Source organism: Diprion similis, chromosome 4 (genome assembly GCF_021155765.1).
Source record: "Diprion similis isolate iyDipSimi1 chromosome 4, iyDipSimi1.1, whole genome shotgun sequence".
Taxonomy (NCBI): Eukaryota; Metazoa; Arthropoda; class Insecta; order Hymenoptera; family Diprionidae; genus Diprion; species Diprion similis.
The window spans coordinates 19,541,765-19,562,183 of NC_060108.1; the positions used below are offsets into that span (position 1 = coordinate 19,541,765).

The 20,419-nt window shown below is 37.4% G+C and overlaps 1 protein-coding gene across 1 annotated transcript in view; it reads right to left on the reverse strand.

Annotated features, from left to right (window-relative positions):
* LOC124406004 (diacylglycerol O-acyltransferase 1) overlaps nt 1–20,012 on the reverse strand; it is a 56,822-nt gene extending 36,810 nt beyond the window's left edge. The window contains exons 1-3 of the mRNA XM_046881302.1: nt 19,847–20,012; nt 11,327–11,455; nt 7,189–7,283 (exon numbers count right to left, since the gene is read on the reverse strand). Of these exons, the coding sequence (XP_046737258.1) occupies nt 7,189–7,283; nt 11,327–11,455; nt 19,847–19,968 (346 nt within the window). The 5' untranslated portion in view covers nt 19,969–20,012. The remainder of the gene's footprint in view (nt 1–7,188; nt 7,284–11,326; nt 11,456–19,846) is intronic.
* Nucleotides 20,013–20,419: the final 407 nt, after the last annotated feature.

The window sequence follows — 20,419 nt, forward strand, 5'->3', positions numbered from 1 at the left end:
CGCGCTTTGAATACAGAATTAGATACGGTTCCCCGGAGCGATAAAAAATAAAATAAAATATAAAACAATAATAACAACAACAACAACAACAATAATAATCATAATAGTAACCAGCAACATGCAAAAAAAAGATAGATTTTTGTTTATCCTCAATTTGAACACCCACGCGGTATTATATTTGACATATAATTGAATTTCGCGATAAAATTATCACGTCTGCATGATTCGGCGAGGAAATATTCGAATAAGAAAAAAAAAAAAGAAAAACACACAAACACACACACACACACACAAAACTCGCATTAATTAATTCGTGTAATGAATCTTGTTGAATGATATGATCATAATTTGTGTGGATAATTTAATGACAATTCGTTATAATATATTGTAGAGATGAGGGAAATCTTGAGGTAAAATGAATTGCCGAGCTATAAAAACGGTATTAATACTCGCGTGTTGATAATTATCTGTAATAACGCAGCATATAATATTATAATTTATAAGTGTAACGAGGCGCCGCGACGCGACGGCGTAAGAAGCCAGGTTTGCACCTGGGTCCGCCACCTCGGGCGGGGTGTAAAGCTGCGTCCTGCAGGTAGCAGGTAAGACGTAGTACCGCAGTTAAGTAAAGCTTTAATTAGTACTCATAATTATTCGTAATTAGCACTCGTCTTAGTTGCCAGCGGAGAGCAAGAGCTAGAAGACTTTGGAGCGACACAATTTTCACCGTGCAAACCGCATGCTGCAGACTATAGACGACGAAGAGGAGGAGAAGAAGGAGGAGAAAAAATAAAACGAAAAGAAATAGGGAGGGAGGAGTAAAAAAAGCCAACAGAAAATTATTACCCCTCTCGTATAACCGTCCCACTGTCCCCGGGGACATTAATTAGTCTAATAACAAACCTTGAAATAACTCCGTCTTGCACAATTAGCATTGCATAATATGTGCTTTACGTAATACATATGGGGTAGTCCAATAAATGTGAATAAGGCTTCACCCTGACATCCACCGAATTACTGGTCGCCGATTTATTTCCTACTTCTACCCCAGCAATTGTACATTTTCTAATATTTCCAAATTTTTTCCATGCACTTTCCCTGTAAGGAGTAGATATTTTAGATTTCATCTTCCATAAGTCGAGAAAATTGTGTTTTTCTTATGAATTCGACGAAATGAATTTTTTTCTCACAATTTTCTATAAATTGTAAGTCATCGTGTTAAAATTGCACTCGATTGTAAAAAATTTTACTCGATTTTTGTAACATTTGGCGATGTTAAATCGATGTGAAAAAAGGAACGTAGCTTCCAAACGACGACCGAGCCTATTTTGCGTCAGAGTAAAAAAGTTTTTTTTTTTTTTTTTTTTTTTTTTCTTAAGTCGAAGAAAATTCACATAAAGTTTCAAATGTTTCCGAGAGCGTTGTTTTTGAGAAAAGTCGATTATCCCGCGTTTTTCGTTGTAAACCATGACTTAAGATTTCCAAAAAATTCTGAATAACTTATCATCGAGCAATAAAGAATAAAAAAAAAAAGAACAATTTTTCTATCCTCTTCACAACTAGTTTCTAATTCTAAATTAAATTTTCGAAACATTCTAAAAGTAAATGTACATTTAGTGGAATAAAGATAGGAAATAAATTGGCGATCAATTCGGTGGTTGTCGGGTTCACATTCAATTTTACCACCCTATATACATGTTACCATAGTTATGAGCGGCAATTTATTATTGTACCTATATTATACGCGACTGCCGATTAGCGTGACGTCAAATTTTATTATGACAGGGAATGTCACTCTAATTTGGCGTAATTAAGTATCGTTCTTCAAGATTAACAAAATACAAGTAAATTATTCATTTCCATGCATTTGCTTCGTCAAATTTACCCCCCACCCCGGTTTCACTTGATGGTATTATGGTTATTTTATTTATTAATTTTTTATTTTTTTTTTTTTTTTTTTATACTAAACATCTGTAGGTACGCTCCGTAGGTTTCGCCTTACCTTCTGCAAGACTGCAGACGACAGTTTACGTGGGGCAATCTGCGGGATTTTTTTTGGGGATTATTTTGGCACCCTGATAATCTGAGTTCCCAGTAAAATAATTACAGAAGGTATACAGGTGTATATTTATATATTATACATGTATAGATCGGCTACACAGTAATTACAGCTCGTTTATGCGACTTGAATTTTTTTTTTTCCAGAAGGCAATTAATTTCCAAGAATTCCAAATTATAAATACTTGGGTATAAAATTTAGGAAATCTTAATTCTCGTTATGGTCATCATCGTCAAGGGGTGGCTTTTGAAGAACGGCAAAAAAAGGAACAAAGAATTTTTAATTAAATGTTCTGGCCAATCAGGCCACAAATTAGCAAGACGTGAGGTGAAAAAAATACAACGTTTGCAAAAATAACTCGACATGATTACTGACGATAAAAATTACGAGGATTGGAAAGAAAAAATAAAAGAAAAACAGGAAGATAAATTGCCAAAAACAAACAGGATAATTGTGCGTAAAAATGATGAAAATAAATTTTTAGTAAGATAATATTATGTTATCGCGTTACATTTATCATCGTCTTGGCAATAATTCCAACGATATGAAAAACAGAGGTTATCGTTGCAAATCCTATAAGTTATAACGTGTATCATTTCGTTGTCTCCGACTTAAACTTGCAGTTTTATCATTAAATTGTGCTATACACTGATATTCGCGAAAAGTAACTCACAATGTGTAATTATTTTTTCACAAGTTGTTTTTTTTTTTTTTTTTTTTTTTTTTTTTTTTTTTTTTTTTTTTTTGATTTCTTACAAATCCTCAAGTCACGCCATTGCATTAAAAATCATTGCTTAGAAACGGGGATATCGATTAAGGTAATTTGAAAAAATTCTTCGATACTCTTTTAAGTATTATATTCTAAGACGAATTAGTTATATTAAGGAAAATGAAATTTTAAATATGAGGCAAAAATTCCTAAAAGAACAAAATCGCGGAAAATGGATAATTTTATTTTCGGATCAAATCATATTATTTTAGATGTTTTTTATATGGATCTGTATGCGGATTCCTCAATCTCGCAACGGATGCCATCGTGGCGAGCGAGTAATCAAATTAAAACTAGTATTGCATCGACCGAGCTCTGCGTGAGTAATTAATAAATGGCCATTGTTTCCCCTCTAGCGAGAGAAACTTCTTGTTTCGTTTCAACGTTTTTCAAAAAACATCGAAAGCCAATTTTGTTGTTTCAGCCAAAGGTTAAGTAATAGATTATTAAACTTATTTCCGGCCTGAAATTTTCAACGATTTTATTATTTTGCAAGAGTTTCAGCGTCGGAAAAAATTGCACAGAAATGGTTTTCCCGCACGTGCAGAATATTTTTTATGAAAAATTCTTGCGTATTCTATGGCTACGACTGTAAATAATATTGTATACCTGACGTTCCGACCGAATTCGATATTTTATTCAAAATATTTCATGATTCATCTCAATAACGGCATATTTGCACTATCATCTAATTAATCACATTTACGTTAGCTAACAAAGATACATGCACGACTGTGCAAATTTCGCTGTACAAATTTGCAAATGTTTTTCCGGAAGCCCGGGGTTATTTTTTTGGTTAATTCCTGTTTCAATTTTTTCTATTTTTATGTTTATTCACCCTTTCATATTCGCTTCCTGCAGAAATAATCTGCTGCATGGTGCGTATCGTAACATGTCGAGCTGCAGTGAGCCGTAATATGAATTAATGAAAGTTCTTTGGAGAGAGAGAGAATATGCGTCCAGTCTCGGTGGTCGAACGGTTTCATATTTCACAAATACGCCGCGTATGTATAATATTATTCACCATCAATTAAAAATGCTTGTACCAAAAAATCGCGAAAAATTTTGAAAAATTCCAGAGAAAATACACAACTTTTACATTTCCCATGATGGCGTTGGTATAGAAAAAGGTATAGGAATAGAATAGAAGACGACGTTAAAAAAATTTCTTCCACTTCACATTCTCATCATACGGATCCTTGCACTCGTAGTTTATTGGCTATATAGTATAACAGAATTATTCGCATCAAGCGCCACGACTAATTTCCGCTTGCAATCTGTACGGCACCTCGTGTATTATTATATATATATACAAGTTACGAGTAGATGAGGAATAAGTAACGAAGCGAAATAAAAAGAAAATTCAAATCGACGCATGAATAAATTCAAAACAAAGCGAAGTTAAATAAATGAAATGAAAAATAATACTAATAAAAACAAAAAAAAAAAAACAAGTTCAACTTTTTTCAACGCTTCGATTCCTCCGACCGATGAAGCGTCAAAATTTAGGTCCACTTGAATCACTTTTAAAATTATATATGTATAAATCATGTACATAAAATTGTTATACCAATAATAATAAGTGAAATTCAATATTTTCTTCTCATCTCCTGCATTTCGCTATCTCCTATGCGATAGTAACAAACATAGATGGACGAAAAAATATATGGAAAAAAATCAATCGAATAGATTTTCGACGTTGTCGATTTTTTGCTACCCCGATGATGTATCGAACGAAAGTTGACGGTGAAGCGTCGTCTATAAGTGACTGAGACCCAGAGAGAGAGAGAGATAAATCTATTCAGATATTAACGACCTAATCTGAATGCAGAAAGAATTAATAATTTATTACCTAATCTCAGAAATACTAGCCTTATCACCCATACGCACACCTATACGTGTATGTATACATGTACGTACAAATAAGCACCATAGGAGTCAGCTGTAACGGGCAATCTGCTTCGTTTGAAGAGCAATCTTAAAACAATCCCATCAAAACAACTCCCACGCTCGTTGAAAAAGATCCGGTATATAATTCTACGGTATATGTATAATGCCTATACCAGCTGCTGCTGCATGTAACGCGCCAGTTTCGCCCGTGCGAATAATCTTTTCCCTGCTTATGGGTGGCGACGGAGGAGGGGAGGAGGAGATACTTTAGACCCTCGCGAGTGCTTACGTAACGATTGTATGAAAATTGAGGTGGAATTATCAATATAATTCCATTCGTTTATTCATAATCCAAAACGAAAAAAGAAAATGTTATACACATATTTTATATGCATATAGGTATATAATTATTAGGCGAATATAAAGATGGATTTTTCAAAGTTGTCATTATTGGAATACAATACCAACTATTTGACGAGAATAAGATATAGTAGAACGGCGATATGAAAAAATCTCGTAATAATCAAACCGAGCCGAAACGAATGCCTGCTGGAAAGAGAAAAAAAGTACAAAAATAAAGAAAGATAGAAAAACCATATAGGGCAATATTTTTCCCGGCCTCTCTGCAATTTCGCAATCTTAATATCCGAGGCGTTGCTTGCTTGCTTGCTTGCTGCAAAAGCTATATATATATATATATATATATATATATATATATATATATATGTACGTTTTTCGCGCTCCTCGACGAAAGGATTTTCCCTCCGCAGTAGCTGCGCACGAGTTAGTATTTATTTACCAGTGACAAATCTTCGAAGAAAAGTTTCAATACCACTTGAAAAATGCATCTGGCCCCCGGGGGTGGGGGCGGGGCGGTGATGGCAGTTGCAGGCCGAGTGAGGATCGCGTCTCCGTTTTCTCGGTGTATAAGGGATGGGCTGCGGGGGATTGGAGGGATCGTGGGGGATTGAACGGTGGGTAAACAATGATCAGTGAGACTCGCCTCTCTGCCTCCATAGACCAACTTGGCAAGGCTCCATACGGCGCGACGCGACGAGGCGAAATAAGGAACAGATTAGAAAAAGGGAGTTGAAAAAGTGGAGGGTGGAAAAAACGGAGGGAGAGAAGACAGTGACGGAAAAAAAGAGGATTGCGGGGGGGAGGGAAGAAAGAAAACACCGAGAGAGAGGGAAATATTTCTTGGCGAGGATGCTTATTGTTAGTGTGTTGCTTCTCCTCCTGCATAGCTGTCTTTATTTTCTTACTATTATATAGATATATATATATATATATATACTTTACATGTGTATACACACACGGCTGTATATATGTATATACGATACCTACTTACGTTCCACGTTTTTTCTTTCTTTCTTCCTTTCTTTATTTTTTTACTCCATTCGCCAAAAAGTCGCGACAATCTGCAGCCGTCTGCACTTTCACGATAAATTACAGACTCGAAACTTAATATTGTACACAAGCATACGTATGTATGTATATTTCGTAGCTGGATTTCGCCACTTTGAAATTTATTCTTTGTCATTTCTTCCTTCCTGTTTTTTTCATTGAAATAGGTATTGTATATATATATCTTATTTGGGTGTCCCTTATTTAGGGTGTTGACGAATTTTTGCCACCCCACCCTCCAAATTAACTTCAAATAATTAGAAAATAATTACCTGATTTTTTCAGATTTTTACTCCAACTCTAAGTTAGTCCGCTTTGTGGTCGAAGTTTCTTATGGAAATAATCATTGAAATCTGAACTTTTTTTTGTGTATCTAGAGGAAGTACAATTCGTCTAGATTTGCTGGTATCGTGATGTGAAAATTTTTTCTACAGATAGCAATACCAATGTCCGCTAAAACCTCGCAGTTACAGATTTTTCCTAATATTATTACTCTTGCAACAAAATATATACCGAGGAAACAAGTTTTTCCCATGTCATTTCTATAAGAAACTTCGATCACAAAGCGGACTATTCCAGAGTTGAGGTAGAAATCTGAATCAAATTATGCAATTATTTTCGAATTATTTGAAGTTGATTTGGGGGAGGGCGAGGGGGGTGGGCAAAAATTCTTTAACACCCTGAACAAGGATGACCCTAAAATATTATATACCAGAGACTGCTGAAGATTTTGTCAGGCCTCATTTATAACGCTGAATATTTGTTTTCAAACTTGTAAAAAATCTAATGCATGAATTGAATGTACCTACTCAAAATCCCCAATACAAATGATATTTAAAATTCTGGCGAGATGATAAGTAAAATTTTTTCACATCGAAGCTTCGAATCGCTTTATAACCACAAAATGTGAATCAGTAATAACAAGTATACGTATACCATTGGAAAAAATTATTGAATAAATGATTCGTAGACTGGAATTCAATGAATTTTCACTAATTCAAATTTAGAGAAAAAGTGAGAGAGAGAGAAAGTAACTATATAATAACTTATAAAGCTGACTTACAAAGGATTAAGACGATCGATGGACACTCGGCACCGCCGTCGTTGCTACCGCTGAGAAACAGGAACCACTGTCGAGGGTCCACCCTGATTCCGTACCTGAGAAAACATATACATGCAAAAAATCAGAGAGAATAGAATTTTATAGAATATAATAAGAGAGGGGAAGAGAGAGAGAGAGAGAGGGGGGGGGGGAGAGGAAGGGGATCGTGATAATACGCAAGATTTGAAATACCAGCTACCAGCTTCTTCGATATTACACGTCGTTTGTCAAAGCTTTCCACTCCTTGCACCTTTTCACGTCTCTGCCAAACTTTTCATACCGAAACTTTCAAAGAGTGCCGGGAAGAAGGATTCGATAGATTCGATATTTGTCTGTAGTGTCTGTGTGCTTTATTAATTTGTCTATGAGTTTTGTTTTCTTTCTTTATTAATGGAAAAGAAGTTATTTTCGCTCGGGTGTAAAAATAAAATTTTCATGCGGATACAGAGAGGAAAATATTTTTTAAACGAAAAATATATATTGTATATAGAAAGAAATTAATCTATCAATCTTTACGACGATTTTAAATTTCGTTCGTTTGCTTCGGCAACGTATAAACGCGTAATTCATACGTACTTCCGTCAACGAGTGAGCAAGCACAAAAGACGGGAAAGAGGAAGAATAAAGGAAAAAACGTAAAAAGAGAAGATAAAGATAAAATTTCACCCGCTCATCCTACGCTTTGCCCGCGCAGTTAGCCGCCTGCATGGGGTTTAAGCTCGAGGTGTATGGGTGCATAGCACGAAGCTGTGTTACAGGCATACACACCTATACGCAAGCACACACACACACGCACACGCACACCTACCAACGGCTATAAGCAGCGTAAATAATAAATTTCATCCTGTCCAATTCATCCGAAAATGTGAAAGGATCTTCGGAGAGAAAAGACTCGGCGAAGGCGAAAGTCCGCCGCCCTCGCCCGCGCAATTTAATGGAGAAGAAAAGCTTAAACATAGGCTCTAACCTAATCATGATAAATGAGTCTTATTGTCCGAGTAATTAAAGTAGCTATTTCGAGGAAAGTCGACGCGGCTTCAGCGGAAGAACGTGAGTATATATATATTTATAAATATAAATTTTTTTTCAAACGCGCATAAAAATGTCGGTAAAGGATCTCAAATGGAATATCTCTGTGAGATATGAGCTTCTAATATTGATGTTTAGAAGTGCCTGTTTTATGTTTTCCATTTTCCATTTAAATACCACGTAAAAAAAAAATCCAAAATTTTGTTACGATTTTTGTTTTTCTCGTAAACGGCTTGACTCGTAAACTATCTAAATACAGATTCTTAAGGGATCATGATAAGAGTTCAGTCGGATGAATCAATTTTTTTCTTCTTTTATTCTTTGGCCTCAAAAGTCGAAAATATCCTAATATTCATATCCATGTGTAAATTGAACTGAATTGATAAAAATCTATCGGGTGATCTTTTTTTTCTTTACGAGATACGTCACGTTTATAAATACAATTTTCGTACACGTGTATAATTCGTGGAAAAACATCAGAAATCCTGATGATTTGGTGGAGAGTTTATAAAAATGATGTATATATTAGAAGTGTCGAGAAGCCGTAGGGGTGAGAGAGGAAAAGAAGATGAAATTTGTAAAACGGATTTCGTTAACGAAACAAACCCCCTCTGCAGAATCCTGAATTAATAAAAGCCGCCTACAGGTACAATAAGGCCGGTTGCTTGTCTTTGAAACTTTGTATACACAGCCAATAATTAAATGCCAAGCCCAAAAGAGACGCTTGTCGCTAATTATTAATATACAACGAACGTAAAAACAAACGAGCAAGACCCCCTTGAATTAGTCATATATATATGGTTATGTGCCTAACAACTTCGTACAAAATCTAATTACCTTATACAATTCTGGCCGCATTATATAATCTTGGTGAAATGGTGATAAAAAAAAAAAAAAAATTAGAATTTGTAAGAAAGAAAAATAAATAAATAAATAAAATGTAAACCCGCCAACGAGAATTATTTCCGTTCCTAATCTACAACTCGAACGCAATCCTTATCCATCCTTTTGCGTTATAAGGTACGCTTATTTGTTCGATGAAAATTTCATAACGATGACGTGAAAGATTTTTCCTAAATTCAAATGATTTAAAAAGCTTTAAACATCAAAGGTGCAGGCTGTAACCCTTCCCATAAAAACGTCAGGTAAACAGTATGCAGGTATTTAATTCAATTAACACGGGATTCGTCCTGCTCGATTGACCCCAAATGTTGAGAATACCTACACATGTGCCAATCAGCTTATAGCTGCACGTATAGAGAATCGAGGCAGGAGCAACAGACTGCAGTGATGCGCTTGGATTTCGAGCATATTTCACCACAGCCCCAGAATCTATCCCCGAATCGAATCGTTGCCATACCTAAGATTCTCGATTATTATCGGTCGCATACTTGCGTGCCTGAAATCCAGCTCTAAGTACTTCGAGTACCTTGCATTGCTGCAGCCTGCAGTAATTGGCCCGAAGGGTGCCAATGCGATGACGCCGCCAATTTAAATCAGGCGCGATTCGCTCGCAAAATTCGAAAATTTATCGCATTTATATGGCCGTCGATATTTACTGTCGCAAATAAGCTGCAAACTTCGTATTGTTTTCCGACAAAAACAAAAAACAAATTAACTAACTTTCTTTATGCAATCTACTGCAGACGGAGTATAAAAGGTACTAAAGTTAATTGTCTCGTTATAAAATTTGACTCAGCACAATAACGTGTGACTCAAAGGGTTAAAAAAATCAATCAAAGTAATCGCATGAAATTTTGAAAATTTAATATCTCGCTACAGGAATATAAAGAGTAAAACAAGAGAGGAAAAACTTTGGAAAAACGGTAAGGCCGCGCACGTTGTAAGCTTACTGCGTTATTCAAATTGCGGTGCGGTAAGTACAATGAATAATTAGTATGCGGGGTATGTATATATTATAATAGTTGCGTCAAGTTGTATAAAAGTTGGCAAACGAGCTGGGGCAGCTATATCTATGCATATCTATTCATTTATAACATAAATGTATTATAAATATACATATATGTATGTATATAAGGTGTATAATATATCTACTACGCATTTACGTGACAAAAATTTATCACACTTGTTAACAAAGTGAAACTTTAAGAGAAACTTTGAGGCGGTATAATTACTTCGTGTAGTATCTATAAGAGCCCTCTTCAACTCGAACGAGTGCAAGGTAATTAAACCGAAACATCTTTGTTTTTTTTTTCGTTTTTACGAAAAGAGAACATATTCGAAAAACAATCATCGATACTGCGAAACATGATTCAATGATTTTTCGACTCGATTTTGTGGAAAGAAATTATCGATGAGTTTGATATTAGTATAAATGAAGAAACACAGGCTTTGGGTTTTATTGATAAAAAAAATTAGAGGGAAGATACTTGTATTGTGTGCAGATAATACCATTGCGTATAGTAAAGTACATGAATTATACGAAATTTCGGGTATTACGTTCATTCAGAGAATTTCTAGGGCGAGAGCTGAGATTCTTTGGAAAATATTATATACAACATGTAACAAAGATTTAATTAATCAGCTCAAAAGTTTTCCTCCCACTTTCTTGAACGTCGTGGTATAGAAAAAAGTTTTTACCTGCCACCCTCGGACGCCCCGCGGCGTTTAGTATCGTTTCCCAGCTACCCTTCGGAAAAAAACTTTCCTCAACGGAACGTGATATCGTCATTATTTATTCAGTTAACAGGGAATTGTTCTTCCCAGTTTTAAAGGTTTCGTGTTTGACTTTATTTATTCGAGGGTACTTTGCGCCCAGGTTATAATGCGTATGTGATATATATATGTGTGTGTGTGTGTGTGATAAAGGCGTCTACCACTTATGATGCCTTCCAAATTCATATATACATATACATAATATATTGTATAATATACATCTACATCGATTCCGTGCAAACTTTTCAATAATTTTATCAAAATCTGTATCTGACGTTACTTTATCGCGCAAAAAATTCATTGATTGTATTCCACCTCATAGTCTCCTCGTGTTACAATTGATAAAAAAAGAAATATAATATCTAAATAGGAAAAAAATCCAGCGTCAACTCACTTTATGAAATTCTCGAGAAGCAGACGAAATCCACCGATGCCAAGGAGTAGAAAACCCCAGTTAATAAATCCGGTGAAATTATCGAAACCGGAAGTCCAGGAAAAGAGACTGTCCCTGGGTCGGTGACATCTGAAACAAAAATAAAATCCTTCGTTTAACTCCAACTTGCGATTAATCCTCGCAATTTTCCAACACCACAATCAATGAAATCCCAATCGGTGTAAAAAAAAAAAAAAACCAAAAATTCTTTCCAAAAAGATCCTCGATTCGAATCAGGCTCAAACAGTCCGAAAAATTGGGGAATCCTTAAAGGTAGGAAACACATCAGTGAGATCAAAGAGAAAACAAATCGTTGTGAAAGCAAATAGTAATAAAAAATAAAATAAAAAATAAAAAATAAAAAAACCACAAAATGATCTGCTTCAGCATGGAATTAATTTCCACAAACAGTTCCGCTCATTCAACATTTCCCCGGGGACTTGACGACGGTCTCTCGTACATGATATCCCAGACGTGAAACTCGCGTTCACCTATTACGTGTGTTTGTGCAGCCAAGAGTCGACGGCATCCCCTTCAGACCGAAGTTCGTACTCACCGACTGGTAAGTGGACAGTGTACTAACAATGCTCCGTCTTTCCTGATGAATTTTGAAAAGCGTCTGTCTCGACAAAACGTGGAGAGTATCTGGTGTACGAAAGACTTTAATAATAGAGTATAAGCCAAGTTTATCTTGACAGTGCAATGACCTCTTCAGAGAATCCGGCAACAACGGTAAAAATCATTATACAAAGCTGAAAGTTCGTCTAACTATTCTTTATTGACGGGCTTATGATCCGATTCAACCTCCAAAAGTTCCTCCAGATACGGTTACAATATTTAAAAATCGATCCGGACTTAGTTACTTAAGATTTTTCTATGAAATCGTAAGAGATAAAAACTATTTTTTCAAGACTTGTCCATGAAGAATGATTACTTGAACCATCCAACTGACCAACGATCAATCAATCAATCAATTCATCAATTGTAACACTGCAGTGACTGTGAAGCAGTAGACGCCTGTTTGTAGAAAAGAAAATGGACGACCATCAGCATCTTCTGTACCAACCCGTATATGGAGATTGGAGAAGAGTCGTGGGAACGAAACGAAAATAAGTTTGTCTACCCGGACGGCATGAAACCGTAGGAACTGTCCTCTCGGAGACTAGCCTCGGCAAGTGACGTCACACCGATCGCGTCACGGTGATCGCCGGTCACATGAGACCCGTTTACCTACCTCGTCATTCGGAGTGGAAAGAGTCTTATAACAGTACCGCGACGCCATTCTCGCCGGTGTCACGAAACACGTGACCAATTAGTCAATATGTTTGAAAGTCCATAAGACTTGACAAAATGACTGTAGTGTTAAGATCCCGAGAGATTTGAACTTCGAGACTTAATTTTTCGATTCTCCGCGCTTTTCTACCTCCATAAAACTCTCAAATCAGTTTCCGTCCCCCTCTCTTTTGTATTCTAATCGTAATCATACCGGTAGAAAAAATGTGACATATAAAACTTTTAACTTTGACATAGAGAAGAGAGATGAAAATCAATTATCTTCCGACATTTCCACGTAGAGTGTTTCATATACAAAAGAATCTAGATACTCGTAGGGATAAAAAAAAATTGTGGACCAAGGGTATTTCAAATGATATAACAGGGAAAAATGGTAAAGCAGAAAAAATACGGAGATTTAGAAAAGCGTAGAAAAATTCTGTCCATTGACTGATCCATATACTGTGAAAGTTGAAGGATCCCGAGATTTGCTCATACAGACAATAGGAGCGAAAGTCGAGATACGAGAGACGAGAGGATCCCCTGTTGTATAAGGATATATAGTAGGATGGGTACCTACAGCTGGACGAGAGGATAGGGGAATCTGAAAACGATCCTCGTAAAAGATACAAAGGTGCGAAATCTTTTGTTTCCGGATTGTCTCGAGAGGCGTCGAGAGGTGGTGGAGGAGGGAGGGAGGAAGGAAGGGAGGGAGGGAGGCTGCTTCTGAACAGGGATGAGTCCACAAAAGGGGGATTCCCCGTCTCTCGACGACGCGCCGCGACGCCCAGCGACGCCCAGCAAGAGAAGCAAGCGTTAAGTGGAGCGAACCATGGATGGATACGGACTCCACCACCGTTCCAAATATAGCTATACTATACGTACACGCAGTGACGTCGCGAGTGTTCGAGCATGTTGTACGGTCAGGTGTATTCCGTTGTTCCAAGGTAAAAGCAAAGTGCCGTTTATGGTCACGGGTCACGAAGCTTACTACGTAAAAAAGTGAGCAGGATCTCTCACATTTTCGGAGGAAAAATACGGGATAAGAAAGTGTTTTTCTTTTTCATCTTCTTCTTCTTCTTGGTCTCGTTCTTTCGGTATTCATGATCAACGGAAAAGAAGTTTGTACAGGCGTATCAATCCTCAGGAAAGTATAATATGTACCCAATGGTTAAATGACAAACTGACTGACGCGACGGTATTCTTGGCCACCATGATGATTATGATGATGATTTCCGGGCTCAGTTTGTTATATTCAAACTTTTCTACCTTATATACGATTTCACACATGTTAATGATAAAGGATTTCTTTTTCCACATGGGGGTATGGCACAACTCTTTGAGCATGTTACACTGAGCTTGGCGGAAGACCATTATCGCGCACGTGTTTTCACAGGCAGTGCAAAACCGTAGGGCGATTCTCCTCCTGGCACCGGAAGAACCTGAATATTTGAATGGCAGGCGGATACAGGAGTATTACTTACCTGTGTAATGAGTATAGCAGGCGGGTAAACTCGAATGCCAGACTCAAGAGCGGCAGGCATTATACCTATATACATCCAGATACCAACCAGCATAGCGTTTCATCATTCAGTGGTGGAAATTAAGCTACCTTTTAACATTCGTTATTTATTTCATCCGGTCCGGACCTTTTGAAACGATTATTCCGTTTTACTTTTTCAAACAGGTTTTTGGAAGCTGATCAATAATTTCGCGTAACTATTCGTAGAAATATACGGACGCATTTTTTAACGAACCGACACCCGAATGGCCGCTAAGATTTTGGCTTTCGGAACTACGATTCGACTGGAGACCAAAACGATGATGATAATTACAGGGAAATTTATAAGTGAGAAAAATTTTATAAGCACAGATGTGACCGGCGACATAGAACTGTATTTGAACAGTTTAATAATTCATGAAGAAACAGAGACCAGGAATCGATCGGTTCCGGGTCAACGTCGACGTTTGAAAGAGATGTACTGAACTTTTCAGGAACCCAGTCTAAGCTTTTCCGTTTCAAATCTATCCCCATTACTGTCTGTTTGCATAATTTTGCTTACGACAATTCGATGGACGGAAATCGTAAGAATGCATCAGCAGTGTGAAGTCATAAACGCAGAATTGACGAATATAAATTGAGGAATAAACACGTTCAAGTCGAAACTTGAATAATTGTATAAAAATACCGCGAATGCAGGGTTTAACGTAAAACGTAACGCACGATCCAGTTTGCGTAATTAGTAAACAAAAAAAAGTTAGTGACTTCGTTGGGGAAAAAAATTAAACGAACAAGATAATTTTTCCCAAGATTCTTAATCGCCTTCGACTTTTTAATCGCGATTCTACAGCGTAACTGTTTCCTTTGCAAAACGGAAAATAAAAATACGTCACGCAGTCGTGACGCCGGAAAACATTAAGGGACCCAATTTAAACTTGTTGAGAGTCAAGATTTTCAACCCCCTGCAGCGAGGACCTCAGCCTGCCGAAATGAAAGCCACCCGAAGCAGCAAGTGTTGATATGAAAAAATAGCATCGTTCCCGTAGATCTATGAACGGAACATCATCGAACACTTGTAAAGTGTTTTGAAATGTTTTCATTGCTTTCTCACAAATTTTAGACTACCGGAGAGTCGGAATAAAAGATTTTCACCGTTTAATTAAAGTAAGTTGAAATTTGACTTGCTTCTTGAAATCTGAAATTTTATTTCTCAGGAATAATTTTCACTTTGTTCAAACAGCCCTGAACGAGTAACAGGTGTAGATATACAGGTTACATGCAGATGAATATACGCATGACGTCATAAATATAAAAGCAAGGGTTGTTCATTCGAGATAAACCGCTTAGAGAATTTATTATGAAACGGGAACCAATCCGATGTGAATATATGTATATTGTGAATATATTATATAATTTTTTTCATCCCTGCACCCCTTCTTAACAATTATCAGTTGTCGTTTTAATCTGTTGCGTAAGCTCGAAAATAATTATTCCAGCTTGTAATACAGTTGTTGCGTTGTTGTTGCAGGCAGCTGATATACGAACGACCCTCGTTGTTATTTCCCGATTAATCACACAACTCGGATAATATATTCCAATATATAATAGGTTTAAATTGCACAATGTATCACGGTTACGTTGCTAATACTTGTTGAAAAACATAAATCAACATGAAAGTCTTTTTGCATAAATCGGCTCAAGTAATTATCAAAATAAAATTATCAGAACTTGTCATGGATTCAGAATTTCTTTTTGCTTTTAGTGATTTGTTTTTTTTTTTTTTTTTTTTTTTTTTTTTTGGTTTTTCAATAATTCGTCATACGGAACAAGAAACGACGGGCAGATGCGCTTTGTGTCGACAATTTCGATGTCGAAGGATTTTTTGGCGAGATGTTCATGCCCACTTATATCGTACACACGGTATGATATGGAATTTCGTGAAGTCGTCTCCTGCTTCGCATTATTACTTTTATAATCCGTCAGTCCAATTTCGTTGAGCAGCAGCTTTTCAACGTCACACATATACATCTGGGTGGTAGACGCGACGTACGTAGAATATTATAGAAATGTACATGTATGGGAACACATTGTGGGAAAAACGGGCCAACATGACAATATAATATCTCAACGTATTGAAGTGAATTGTGTATCATCGGGGCCATTATATTTCTCAGTGTGCGGAAAATCCGGATTTAAATACCCATTTAAATAGAATTTTTATTACAGGAACTAAATAAGAGAATTTTCGAATAATTTCCAAAGTGTATATAAAATAACTACCACAAAAAGGCACAAAGTTAAACCCTAACCGGTTTATCAAATCTTATTGTTGGTGTGAAAATCAGTCCAATTTCCTTTCGATCCATCGACTTTTTTCTCTTTTCATCGAATTGTATCGAATTTCTTTTATATTAAAAATTTGCACAGTAAAACAAAAAACTTGCGACTCGAGCGGGGGAATCCGGCATATTTCATTGTTATCTATACTTTTGTAAAAGGTACAAGGGTGAGCTTTCAACGTTTTCTTTCTTCAAATTTCCTTTTCTTCAAAAATTCCGGAACAATAAATTTTCCCAGATAGGTAGGTGGATGAATAGGTATTAGAATATAGGGAGGAGTACAAACGCGGGAAGGAAAAAAGTTGATGAGATGCTCTAACCGGATTGAAGAATAATAATTAAACGTTAATCAGGGGAAACGTTTATTAATTAACTCATCACAACGTAATAGGGCGGTAATCCCGATACTTTCTCATCAATTTATTCTATAACGAGTTTACAATTTCTCTTTACTCGGAATATTTTTTAATTATATTGAAAAAAAGGACGCTCGCGTCGTACCGATAAGTTGAAAAAGACCTGTTCAAACCAGACAGTGAATTTGAAACTGCAGATTGGTTTTTCTAAGATTGACAAGGTAAACTGAAAATCCGTACCATCGCCCCGATAGCTCATCTAAAGTAAATGCTTGATTTCTAAAGTGGGCATGCGGCAGAAGTTTATACAGTTTCGCCTTTAATTGCAAAGTTTCCGAAAATAGGGTAGCTAGAGTGCTCGGCAAATATAACGGCGTGAGTAAATATAACGTGTGTCTACTGCTGCATCACGTAGGCTCGTCTGTACGTAAGACTTGTGAAAAATCAGATGAAAACTTGCTGAAATTACAAATGAAAATGCCGTATACACGACTAAATAATAACACAACTATAATAAAACCCCGTTTAGGTAAAATTATAAAATTGTTTGTCAGCAAAAACGAGCGACTATTAGATAGAAATTTTCCAAAGAAAATAAAACACTGCACGATTTTGAAACTTTTTGCAGAATATGTATAGCGATGAGTTATTCGAATAACGGGGGGGGGGGGGGGGGGGGGGCAATTCAATTTGGTATTATGCCTCTGTTACTCGTCCAGCGTGATGAAATCATCACCGGTCTCCCCGGGTAGTAAATAGCTAATGTTAATTAATAAGTTCGATAGTAATTTACGTATGCAGATTGGAACTTTCGCAAGTATAAATTTATTACCCGTGAGGGAGACGCCTTTTGACCCTGAACTAGTGACCAGTTGCCCTGCCTCCTCTACGTTCACCGAGTGAGAAACACCTTTGAATTATGCAACGTTTCCGCAGCGGCATCCAAGAGCATGTCTTGTCTTTCAGTAATTACAATTCAACGTGTAATGAATTTTGGGATATTTTTTTTTTTTTACTTTGCTTTGGGATATCTAAATTTCTTATTCAGGTAGGTAATGAATTGTAAATGTTGTTTTCCGTTCCAAGCGGCGTTAAAATTTCACACCGACTATTTTGTGTAGAGTTATTTGCCGAAGAAAAAACTTTACAAAGCACGCGGTATCAGCACAAGTATTATCATTTTTATCGATGATAAATCATTACTTATCGCACTTCCCACGAATTATTGATACCTTGAATACTCGCTACGGCCTGTAAGAGTGGATTTATAATATTTGATATTTGTAATTAGTCTGTTCAATCTCGTTTTTTACAAGTTGAAGCAACAAATCTTCCATGCAGATTCGTTTTGGACGAATAGAAGTTCCAAGGATAAAATTCCGTATCCGTGAGCAAGTTTAAAAACGGTTCTAAACCGCCGTTGAGAGATTTATCTTATCCGGAAAACCTCTGCTCCGCGAGAAATTCTCGTGTTATCTTTAATGGAAAGCGTATAAGCGCGTTATCAAGTTTTTAAGGGAAGGATCCAAAACGAACGTTCGAGAATCGACCTGTGTGAACTTGGGATTTCTAATGTTAGCATCGCGTGAATAAATCGACGTTTTCTGATCATACCGGTTACTTTTGTACTTCGTTATTTATTGATACAATAGTTCATTTGATAATTTCGGAATGCGCATCGTAAAGAATAAAAATTCTGTAGAGTTTGGATGAAAGTATAATTTTTATAATAATGACCAAGTTTTGGTCAGTTTAATAATGTGTGGTGATATTTTGGAATACTTTTTTTAGATTAACGATATCATTTCCAACTTTGTGAATTTTGCACCGTTCTCAATCATCGACGAAGTGGTGAAATCTGGTTTCTTTTTTTTTCCTTATAACTTTTCAGGCAAGTTTCAAAAATGTATTTTTCCATCGTTTACCGGATAGAACTCTCGACGCAATTGATGCTGAATACATACTTTTCCAATTTATAACCGATCAGTTCAAATAATAAAATTCCGCTAAGATACTGACAGCTGCTACGCGAATTTGGTTCTAATTTTTAGAAGGAACTGTATTTCAAAATCTTCAACAAGAAACCATAAAACTAGCCTAGATACCAACAGGTCTTTGATACATTTATACCATACGAACATTTATCGTACCAAGTTCACCCGGTTCGAAAATCGACCTAAAAAACAAAACAAGAAAAAACTACCAAAACGAAGACAACGATAATCCGAAAACCCAGTGATCCAATCGGAACCCGGACCTGGACCAACATCCAGCAGAATAAAAGATTAATAATAACGAAGTAAAGAGAAGACAAAAAATGAACGCCAGTATAAAAATAATCAGACAAAAATTATTTATCAATTGCAGGTTTTCATCCGATATCATCGACTGACGCACTTTCAGAGCTCGATGTGAACTCTACATCGATTGCGCATCGTTCTCCTCGAGGTGAGCCGCAGTGAGCAAACGTGAAACGTCGAGGATGACGAGGCGACGGGGGGGGGGGGGGGGGGGGGGGGATAACGACTCCGGCCGCGATCGCAGCGACGCGACGCGAGGAGTTGCGCGTAGAACTCGCGCCGGACGGTCGTCGTGTGTTTATTCGTTTCTCGGCGGCACTTGCGAAATGGAATGCAAGATTGCGACCTGCGTCGGTGTTCTCGTTGATATACATAAGATTTAACGAAAAATCTCCGAGGTTGTCAGATATAAGTTGCGGAAGTAATTTTCCTTGAAAACGTTTTCTTTTCTCTCGTCTTCCTACTTCCGCTCAAGCCACGACGTTGTGTGGAACGACGACGTGTAGATGGAAAATAATCGATCGTCGACGACACGCGGTGCGCGCTGCGTTACATACATACAACAATATTTGTTATCCAGGGTATAGTTGATGGGTAATCGAGTGTTTCGATCTTCCCTTCCTTCCCTTCCCTCGTTTCATGTATACCCACGCACGTACGTACGTACGCATTACTAGCTTGCCTTATAGTTTATGACTGATTGTGAGACTCACGGTTTGTCGGGCTGCGAGCTCCGCACCCGTTTCTCAGCCATCTGTATCTCCTCGGCTCGCGTTACGCTCTTTGCTCGCCTGTACCTGACCCGGGTTTCCGGCTCGATGCGACCCTCTGCCATCGCCGTAGCTCGACACCCAACACACCCAACACACCCAACACACCCAACACACAGCGACTATATTTAACACCGTACTTTATCCAGCGATTCTACGATTCGACGCACTGGACGCCCGCCGACGACGGCTAGTTGACTAGTGACTCTCCACTCACAAAACGATTAGCGCCGCTGCAAAGATATTCGCCGGCGATTATACCTCGTCTAAGCCGTGTGTCTTCGCTCGCTCTACTCGCGCGACTCGCGCGACTCGCCCGAGACTGTATAGCGATATTTCCGACCGGTGTCAGCCTCTCTCTTTCTCTTTCTCTCTCTCTCTCTCTCTTTATATCGCCGACTCCCTCCCTCGCCTCTCGATTGTTTTTATGTTCCACTTTTGTTTTCACCGACCACTTTTCGTCGCCGCAATGACCTATGGGACACTCTCACTCGTTCCTTCACTCGCGAACTGAAA